At 34.4% G+C, this 10,910-nt stretch overlaps 1 protein-coding gene across 2 annotated transcripts; it reads left to right on the plus strand.

Annotated features, from left to right (window-relative positions):
* Positions 1-1,813: 1,813 nt before the first annotated feature.
* SLITRK6 (SLIT and NTRK like family member 6) lies at positions 1,814-8,885 on the plus strand. Of its 2 annotated transcripts, XM_016227490.3 has the most exons (3): positions 1,814-2,318; positions 5,141-7,210; positions 7,415-8,885. In XM_016227490.3, the coding sequence occupies exons 2-3, from the start codon at positions 5,165-5,167 to the stop codon at positions 7,688-7,690; spliced, it is 2,322 nt and encodes a 773-aa protein (XP_016082976.1). In that variant the 5' UTR covers positions 1,814-2,318; positions 5,141-5,164; the 3' UTR covers positions 7,691-8,885. The 2 variants fall into 2 exon arrangements, with proteins under 2 accessions (XP_016082976.1, XP_001511221.2); XM_001511171.6 differs by having other exon boundaries at positions 5,141-8,885.
* Positions 8,886-10,910: the final 2,025 nt, after the last annotated feature.

The raw sequence follows: 10,910 nt of genomic DNA on the forward strand, positions 1-10,910 counted from the left end.
CTTGGGCAAGTCACTTAACTTCTCTGTGCCTCAGTTACCTCATCTGTAAAATAGGGATTAAGACTGTGAGCCTCACGTGGGACAACCTGTTTACCCTGTATCTACCCCAGTGCTTAGAACAGTGCTCTGCACATAGTAAGCGCTTAACAAATACGATAATTGTTATTATTATTATTTCATAGCCATCACTGAGAATAATACTAAGGTGGTTTAGTAAGGTTGGGGTTGTCCTTCTTTACTTGTATAAACTTAATCTTGCAATGAAAACCAAAAATGAACAACAAAAAAAGTATCCTTTATATAATACTAAACAAACTAGAACCAGAAAAGGGCAGGAGCATAAGATTAGAACATAAGCAGACAGAAGGGGTTGTTTCATAGTCTCAGAAATATGATCCTCTAAATCTATAATTTTGCAGTAATCCACTAATTAATCCCCAAATAACATGCTTAAAGTAAAAGATGAGAAAATTTTTCAATGCCCATCATATACTAGAGGACATTATATTGTCTTATTTTAATATGTAGGGAATAATAGCAATCAATACATTTTTTGATATCTTTGTTCCATATCAATTTTATGTAGCATTTGCTGTTCATATAATTTGTGATAATATGCTCCAAAATATTTATTTCGGGGAGGATATCTGTGTCTATGTGTTTAATTAGAAATATCTGCATATCAATATGAACTAATATATGTCTGCTTATTTTGACTGTATGAAAACATTATACTCCATATAAAGGTAAAGTGTAATGAGTTTAAAACCTTTAGGCCCTTTGGAAAATAAAGAATTCTGACAGTTCTGGGCTTTATTAGTGAAGCTTCACAAACTTTAAAATTGTTGTCGCAATTGTTAAACACATTTAATAACACATAACTTTATGTTTTAGAACTGGAAGGTTGAAAGTTAACTAGATGAGAAAATACGATTTCTCCCCATGATATTTAATTTATGGATACTTATTTGCACATTTGAATGTTACACCTGAATTTCCACGGATTAAAAAAATGTAAAATTATGAGATTAGATTGCCCTTTTCCTTATTTTTGGAGAGATAATTGTGAATGAATGAAATCAACAGAAATAAACATATAACTGGAAAATCAGGCTATTATAAATAGTGACTTTTCTTTTTTTATTAATGATGTCATTGCATTTCAAAGATCAGGGTGCACTGATTAGCACAGTCCTAAATAATGCTGGAAAAGTGTAGCTATTTATAAAACAGGTTGCTCTTTTAATTGGTAGGAAAGGTGAAGGCATTTCAAAATATAAACTCCTGGTTGGACATATATCCAACATTGCCACATTTTTCTTCAAAGGGAAAATGATTAAAATATCTTGTCTATTTTTTCTGTTTTTATTTATTCATATACAAATATAGGTATTAAAGCTGGTTGGGCCTGCTTAGAAATGTATTTAACATAAATGATTTTATTTTATCCTCAGCAGTTAGGAAAAATTTAGGAAGCTATAAGCAGATAAAAATTAGATGGAATATTTTCTGGCTAGTCTTAAGAAAAAAATATTTGTGAATATAACTAAATACAACCATTTATTAATTAGACTGGATAAAGCCTAGTATTAGTATTTTTTTTCAAAATTAATCCATTAAAAATCTTCAGTAATATGCAATTCTTTTCATCTAAGTTTACTTGCACTGTGTTTAGTACTAACAGAGAAAAGAGAAGGTAAAACCATTTTCAGAAAGAGGAGGAGCTGAGCCGTCCCAAGGTGGAGCTGTCTCTTGTATTAAATGACACTGGCAGATTAAAACGCTCTGATGGGGAAGGGCTTAAAGGCTGAGTCAAAAGCCAAGAAGTCTCTTTATTTACGCCTACCTCCCAGCCCGTGGCAATCTGACTAATAACAAACTGAGCTAACAAGAAAGACTAGAAAGCGTGGAAAGAACATAGCCGAAGCTTGGATCTAAAGCCTAAGAAAGCAAGAGTGATCAATTCAAGCTCTGTTCAACATCTTGCTTATTTACTGTCTTAAGAAGCTTGCAAATGGTTAACTATATGCAGAAAAGTCAGCATAGCTGTGAAGTATGCTGTGAATTTTAATTGAGGAAAAAGGGCAACTGCTTCAGGATGGTTTAGTATGCTGTCTGCCTGGGAGAATTTTCAGTTAAATGTTTTGCATTTTGTCTTCTGGCTGGGTATTAAGTTTATGAAGCTATAGTTACGATTGGACTTGAAGAAAAGTAAGAACTAAAAAGAAAGTCCATCTTTTTTATAAAGAAGGGAATCACCTCAAACATCTGCTCCAACGGGGAATTTCAGATACCCAGAAAGAGTTACTGCTGTACAGGTAAGACAATTATTTCAAACGTTTTCATACTCTCATTTTTCCTGCTTTTTTCTGTCCTTTAACATCTGATTGTTTGGTCTTTTGTGTAAATCAGCTATTACTTTTCATGGTCTTAATAGCTGGCATTTCACACAGAGTTCCAGATGCCTTATTTCTCAAAAGAAGACATTTAATTAAACAGCTGGCAGAATAACATAGTTTCAGTTAATGCACACCATACTACAGGCTAAAGGCATGCCTTTGGGAGCAAAATATTTCTTTTAAAAATTGCAATCTGACTTTGCATTCCTCCTGAATTGAGCAAATGTGTTTACAATTCAGCATTCAACTTTTATAAACTTCAGTCTTTGGAAAGTTCACCTTTTGAACTGTGTAAACTGTGATGAATCTATAATGACAAGGTTGGGAAACCACTGTCTAATTTTTTTGTGCACGTCCATGAAACATAGTATGAGTCTAGTCCATGACAAATAAAATTGGGTTTACTAAAAGTATTTTTAAGAGGTTTCCTCAAGGCCAGAGTTCTATGAAAAATGTGAAGCTGAATAAGTGACAAACATCTGAAAATTATCTCCAGTTTTCCTAAATTTGCAGGATGTAGAATGGCTCAGTATGTTTCCTTGAAATGCAAGAAAATGTATATTAGAAGAGATTGATTCTTTGTCTAGGGGTAACTGCAACTTGTAGGCTGTAGCTACATGTTGCTTAATCGAAAGATGAAAGTCTAGTCAGTACTTTTCATTATTCTTACAAGACAAAGAACATTTTTTTCAGTTTATTTTTTCTTCAAGTATGAAGGCAAGAAAGTGTGATTGGGAAGATTATAGAAACACTTTAGCATGTTTTTTCTGTGCCATTTGGTTACATTTTGGCTAAAGGTGCTATGTTTTCAAACATTTTCTGTTTGATTTTTTAATATCACTTTCCAGAAAGTACCATTTTCAAGTAAATACACGCTAACAGTCAACTGCTGCTCGGCTACATAAAATGTACACTTTTCCTAAAGTGGGAAATGAGATATTCTGATAATTTTTTTAATTTCAGCTTTCATAAAAACACAATACACAATATCAGATAGCTAAAATGAGTTAAATATAGATACTAGTTCATAATTCCTAGGGGTTCTGCTGTGTGTGGAAAGGTTATAATTTTTAAGATTGTTACATAAGACAACTCTTTTTAATTTACTAGGTGTAAGGGAAACAGTTATTCTGATAGTTATTCTGATATTCTGAAAACAGTTGAGAATATGCTATTTATGGTATGATCATATAATTTTCAAAGATATGATCATACCAGAAGTAGATATTCTCAACTGTTTTCCCACAGTACAGTTAGTTTCACAGTTAATTTTAAAAGGCTTTAAGCTCTTCCTAATGCAGCAGTTTAGCTGGTTAATTATGTGTTGACATTCTGAACCCTAAAGCTTCTTTCAATACCATGCTCTGGGATGTCAATTGACATTAGCTTGTAGGCTTATTTGGAAAATATATAAATATACATAACCTAGATGCACATATAGGTTATATATATATATCTTCGTGTATAATGTACTAAAATAAAGTTCTTGTAACTGTATGAGATTATTTTTCAAGGTGTTTTCCTTTTAACATTGGATCTCTTCCTTCATTAAAAAGACAATGTGACCTTTAAAAGCCAGATTATTTACATATAAAGAAGGCCTTGTGACTTTTTTATTAGAGTGGTCTAACATATGTTTCTGCTAATGCTATCCTAATTCAAATGGCCCCCCCAAAATAGAATTTTACTCATGATTTTTTATATTGCTCATACTTGATCTAATTTGTGGTTAATCTGACATTTTCTGAATATTTTGATTATGATTTGTTATATATAGTGATTTCAATTATTTATATCAGAAATGATGGCTGCTTTAAATGTTCCATTTCTTGCCTTGTTGATCTGATTTTTTCTATTACAGATTTTCAGACTGATTACAATTTCAATTTACACAACTGATCTTGAAATGGAAAAATGAAGTATCTTCACTCTATTTCATTTTACACTGCATTATCAACTTTTCTACCGCTTCACTTTTTTCTGACTCTTATTCTAAGTACTTTGTTTTAATTTTAAGTTTACTCAGGATTGGTGCATATAGGAAATTCCCAAGTAATAACATATACAATTCAAAGAGCATAACAAATTGACAGTGGTTTTTTTTTGTTGTTTTTTTTAACTGTTATGTCATACATCCAAGCAGCATCTGGCTGTTTTGTGTCTTAAAAAATTACTGAAAGGAGTGAGCATAAAAGATAACACAGATTTGAAACTGCCCTTGACATTCATTTTATTGTCTGGGCAAAATGCATTCAAAAAGTACATAAGCAAATTTCTCATTCATGCTTGCCATGCTAATACATAAAATCTTTGTTTTGAAAGAAACGTTTTCAATGAGACACTTAAATTTTCACATGATATAATTTTAATTTTTAGATTAAGAGCCAAAGCCTTATAAAAGGAGGTAGCTGGAGGTGGCAGATCTGGAGAGGTGGATTCCCCCCAGCTCCATCACTTGTCTATTGAAAAACCTGGGCAAGTCACTTAACTTCTCTGAGTCAATTTTCAATTGTAAAGTGGAAATAAAAATTCTTCTTATCTCTCCTTCTTAGACTATGTACTCCTTGTGGAATAGGGACCATGTCTGATCTGATTATCTTATAAATGTTCCAGCTCTTAACACATAGTAAGCAACTAATAAATGCCAAAACTATTACAAAGCATGCTTCTTCACAATTTTCCCTATCCTTAAGTTTAATCATACCTGAACTTCAGCACTCTATTTGATTTTTGTTTTACAGAACCATAATCCTTTGGATGACAATATGAAGCTCTGGATTCATCTGTTATTTTCAACTCTGGTCGCCTCTACTTCTATACAGCTCCAGCTGGCTATGGCACCGGGTAGAGGACCTTGCGATTCCCTTTGTTCTTGTGAGGAAAAGGATGGAATTCTGCTTATAAACTGTGAAGAAAGAGGCATCAAGAAATTATCCCAAATAAGTATGCCACCATCACAATCATTCCAACTTAGTTTATTAAATAATGGATTGACTACATTACATACAAATGACTTCTCTGGATATGCCAATGCCCTCTCAATACATCTTGGATTTAATAGCATAGCAGATATTGAATCCGGTGCATTTAATGGTCTTGGCCTTCTTAAGCAGCTTCACATCAATCATAATTCCTTAGAAATCCTTAAAGAGGATACTTTCCATGGATTGGAAAACTTGGAATTCCTTCAAGCAGACAATAATTTCATCACAGTGATTGAACCAAGTGCCTTCAGCAAGCTCAACCGATTAAAAGTTCTTATTTTAAATGATAACGCTATTGAATTTCTTCCTCCAAACATATTTCGCTTTGTCCCACTGACCCACTTAGATCTTCGTGGAAACCAGTTACAAACATTGCCTTATGTTGGCTTCTTAGAACATATTGGCAGGATATTGGATCTTCAGTTGGAGGACAATAAGTGGGCCTGTAACTGTGACTTACTGCAGCTGAAAACATGGTTGGAAAATATGCCACCTCAGTCTATAATTGGTGATGTTGTGTGCAACAGCCCTCCTTTGGTCAAGGGCAATGTACTTAGCAGGTTAAAAAAGGAATTGATTTGTCCCATTCCTCCAGTGCATGAAGAAAAGGAGGATCCATCAGGATCATTGCACATGGTTGTGACCTCTTCTGGAAGGGAGAGTCACCTATCAACCAAGGTGATACCTGTTTCAAGAGCTCCTACCAAGGAATCAGGCTTAGCTCCCCCTGTCACAAAGCCATCCACCCACTATCCAGGACCTTATTGCCCTGTTCCTTGCAACTGTAAAGTCCTTTCCCAATCAGGGCTGTTAATTCACTGCCAAGAACGCAATATTGAAAGTTTGGCAGACTTAAAACCACCTCCTCAAAATCCAAAAAAGCTAATTTTAGCTGGTAATATTATTCAAGCCCTTGTGAAATCTGATCTTGAGGAATATTCTACATTGGAAATGCTTCACTTGGGAAATAATCGTATTGAAATTCTCGAGGAAGGGTCCTTTATGAATCTAACCCGATTGCAAAAGCTCTATCTAAATGGTAACCACCTGACAAAATTAAGTCAAGGCATATTCCTAGGTCTCCAGAATCTTGAGTATTTGTATCTTGAATTTAATGCCATCAAAGAACTACTACCAGGAACATTTAAGACAATGCCAAAACTTAGAGTTCTCTATTTAAATAACAACCTCCTTCAAGCTTTACCACCTCAAATTTTTGCTGGGATTCCCTTAGCTAGACTCAGTCTCAAAGCAAACCAGTTTGTTCATTTACCGGTGACCAACGTCTTGGATGAACTGGATTTACTGGTGCAAATTGAACTTGAAGACAATCCCTGGGACTGTTCTTGTGACTTAGTTGGGCTGCAGCAGTGGATGCAAAAGTTGAGTAGGAATGCAGTGACAGATGCAATTGTCTGCTCATCTCCAGGGCACTTAGAGAAGAAAGAACTAAAGGCACTCAATAGTGAACTTTTGTGCCCAGGCGTGATAAACAGCCCATCCCTCCCGACCCAGCCAAGCTTCAGAATTGTCACTACTCTTATTACCACAACCAATACTGCAGACACCATTTTAAGATCACTCACAGATGTGGTCCCTCTTTCAGTTTTAATCTTAGGGTTGCTCATTGTATTCATCACCATTGTATTCTGTGCAGCTGGCATAGTTGTTCTTGTTCTTCATCGTCGGAGACGGTGTAAAAAGAAACAAGTAGATGAGCAAATGAAGGACAATAGCCCTGTGCATCTTCAATATAGCATGTATGGTCATAAAACAACACATCACACTACAGGACGACCAACATCATCATTGTATGAGCAGCACTTGGTGAGTCCCATGATTCATGTCTACCGAAGCCCATCCTTCAGCCCAAAACATATTGAACAAGAGGAGGATGGAAATGAAAAAGATGGGGATGATTCAAAACATCTCCGAAAAAGCCTGCTAGAAAGAGAAAACTGTTCACCACTCACGGGGGCCAATGTAAAATATAAAGCTACTGATCAATCCACTGAATTTCTTTCTTTCCAGGATGCTAGTTCCTTATATAGAAATATTCTGGAGAAAGAAAGAGAACTTCAACAATTGGGGATCACAGAGTACCTAAGGAAGAACATTGGCCAGCTCCAGCCTGATATGGAGGTGCATTATCCTGGAACACGGGAGGAACTGAAATTAATGGAGACACTTATGTATTCCAGACCAAGGAAAGTGTTAGTGGAACAGACTAAAAATGAATATTTTGAACTCAAAGCAAACTTGCATACTGAACCAGACTACTTAGAAGTCTTGGAACAGCAAACATAAAGAATACCACTTGGGACTTGGATGGGACCATTGTGATTCTGTCATGTCAGAACACTGTAAATAAAGTGCCTTAAAATTTTAAAATTGGGTTTATCATCAGAATTTAAGCACAGCAGTAATCCTAAGGAATAAAAAAAGAAAAAAAAAGAAACTCAGGGATCACTGTGAGAAGCCATTGCAAAGTTTTTGGGCAATTGACCCTGCCCCAAATAAAATCTAAACCTTGCATGTGATTATTAGTGTATGGGAGATGGTCCTAGTCCTTTAGATATCTAAGGGTTGAGTAGCAGTCCTCTTAGGAAACTAACTAGAGAGAATGCATATGCATTTCTTGATTTCTTTTTTTCCTTGGATTTATAATGTAATCAGACTACACTATTTTCAATTGCACCTGTACATATAGTGATAAGGATTAAGAAATATATTTGGTTAGGAATTAAGTACATGCACTACATAAGTGAAAATTATTTATAATTGCACTTATCATACAGTAAATTCAAAATTTATTGGTTTCAATATAGTGACAATAAAATAAAATTTAGAAAAATATGTTCACTGCCTATGAACTTCAATAAAATGTTTTTTGTTTTTTTCCCCATGGGATCAGTCTATCAAATACAAAATAAGAGCTGTTCTTTAAAATACTTTGTGAATTTAAGTGAAGTAAGCAAATTATTTTAAGTTCTCCAATAGCAGTTAATTCATATCTGGAGATTCTCACTTTAAATGCTGCTGAAAATGATTACAATTATGTTTAAATTGTAATTTGTTGTCCTATTCCATTTTGAAAGCTACTGAAAATCAACTGTAAATATATTTAGTGCACCTAATAAGTCTTTATTTTTCCTTTCCTAGCATTGGCTTTGAATATTCATGGTAAGTCTAAGCCCACTGTGGCCAGTTATTTACAGGTGCAAAAGAAAAAGGGAAAATTGTTGTGTTGCTTTTCTTTCTTTTTTTTAATTAAGCCAATTTTGGCCACATGAGTAGCAAAAAGGCACTTGAGGTGGTAAGTGGTAGAAATGGCTTAGTTGAAGTACTGCAACTTTATTTTATAAGAAATTATAGTTAGATTTCTATAAAATATTTATTCTGTACAGTTTTGTATATTTTTGTTTCACAGAAGTAATTATTCTTGGGTGCCTTTCAAAGAAATTAAAGAACTGTTCACTATAAATAAAATGAATTTCAAAAACTCCTCTTAAATTTGCCTTCTTACAGCAGTCAGACCTGCATATATCTAATCAGCAATCAAGCAAGATCCTTCCCTCTGTTGTCTTGTACAAAGAAGCATCTTGTTCACAGTGTGCAGAAAGGCCTTTCAATTTCAGTGCATGATTGACACTGTGCCAAACTGCAAATCTGACCAGCTATTTCCCCTTGCTAAGCTCTCTCTTCAAAGCTATTACCTCTGATGGACATTCTTTTATCTCAATGCTGGCTATAAACCCATTTGTCTTTAAGAACATAGTGTACATTAATCCTACTAATAGTTTAACAGTTTGCAGCCCAAACTGCAGTTTTTTCTTTAATAGATTTAGTTTACTAACCAGTGTCCAAGGTTAAACACATTTTTGTGAAGGAATTGGACTCCTAAAGAAATGTATTTATTTATTGGCTAGCAGGTTCCCTGACAACATTTTCCTCTACTGCGCATTACTGCGATTTTGGAAGCAAATGTACATTCAGTGGAAGTAAATACTATGAAGTTGGCATTGTTCCTCTGGTTTTGAAGAGCAAGATGAACACTAAAGACAGTACTATGTGAGTAAATTACACAATGTGAAAATAAAATCAATCCAATACGGACTCCTGTCACTTAAGTTCTATTCAGAATTAGCCTTTGAAAAAATAAAATTTGAGATAAGGAAACTGCAATAGCGATTATTAAGAGTTTTACTTCCCTGTAAGTGTTAGGTTTAGAAGCTGTGCTGCTTTTCAAGAGTTGGGTAATTACAAAAAGAGCAGCTATATGTTTTGGTTTTCCTAAGAAAAAAGACTTTCAAAGTGAAAATGTGTGCAGCAAATAGAAATTTGACTACATTGAAACTATCAAACATTAAACCCAGCAGGCTTAAACAACTACAACATTTTCCCATAGTTAAGATTGCAAGGAGTAGAAAAACAACTTAAGCTCATTCTATGCAATTTTTTTTAACATTTGAATATCAGCGTAAGAAGCAGCATGGCTCAATGGAAAGAGCATGGGCTCGGAAATCAGAAGTAATAGGTTCTAATTACGACTGCCACTTGTCAGCTGTGTGACTTTGGGCAAGTCACTTAACTTCTCTGTGCCTCAGTTACTTCATCTTAAAATGGGGATTAAGACTGTGAGCCCCATGTGGGACAACCTGATCACCCTCCCAGTGCTTAGAACAGTGCTTTGCACATAGTAAGTGCTTATCAAATAAATACCATCATTATTATTATTGTTATTATTATATCTGCCAGTTCTTGCTGATTCAGAACAGATAGGCAGAGCTACTTAGGAAGATTAATAAAATTTCCATGCCTGCAGAACCTTTGGAAATATTATCATGATCATAGGTAGAAGTGTATCTTCACTAATAAATATATATTTTAAATCTTGAGGGTGAGGGGTAGAGAAGAAAGGTTGCATACATATACCATGCTATATATATACTACATAACTAGCATATATGTGTATATACATATGTATATATTTATATATTATTCTTTTTGCTATGAGTAATAATATAACTGATGCTGAAACACAGTAGTTGCTAATGTAACTATATCTTCTCTGTTAATTTTCTCCCAGAAGAGAACCACATTATAAAGAATGTAGACTCTAGAATTAAAAGGTCTGACTAATTTTAGGTAAACACTTATGATAGTCCCCAAAATGCCTTAATTTTCATTTTAAACATTTTAGCTTGCCAAAATCTTAAATTTAATCATTATTTATTTGGCATTGAAGGTAGTTCATGGTAGAATGGGAGGAAGATGTCTTAATTAATTAATCCTCCATGGCCTTTGACCACCTCCACAAGAGATTTTGTTTTTCAAAATGGTATTTCAGTAGTAAACCTGAAAAAAACTTTTATGATTCCTCTCCATCAAGCAGAAACCTCTGATCATTAGTTGTAAGGCATAGAATCAACTCTCACATTCTTGCATATTCTACATACATAAGGAGAAGATTTAATTTCAGAAATACCTTGAGGCTGTGAAGAACAGAAGTTTGCCATATATGAAG

The sequence above is a fragment of the Ornithorhynchus anatinus genome, chromosome 10, assembly GCF_004115215.2.
Source record: "Ornithorhynchus anatinus isolate Pmale09 chromosome 10, mOrnAna1.pri.v4, whole genome shotgun sequence".
Lineage (NCBI taxonomy): Eukaryota > Metazoa > Chordata > Mammalia > Monotremata > Ornithorhynchidae > Ornithorhynchus > Ornithorhynchus anatinus.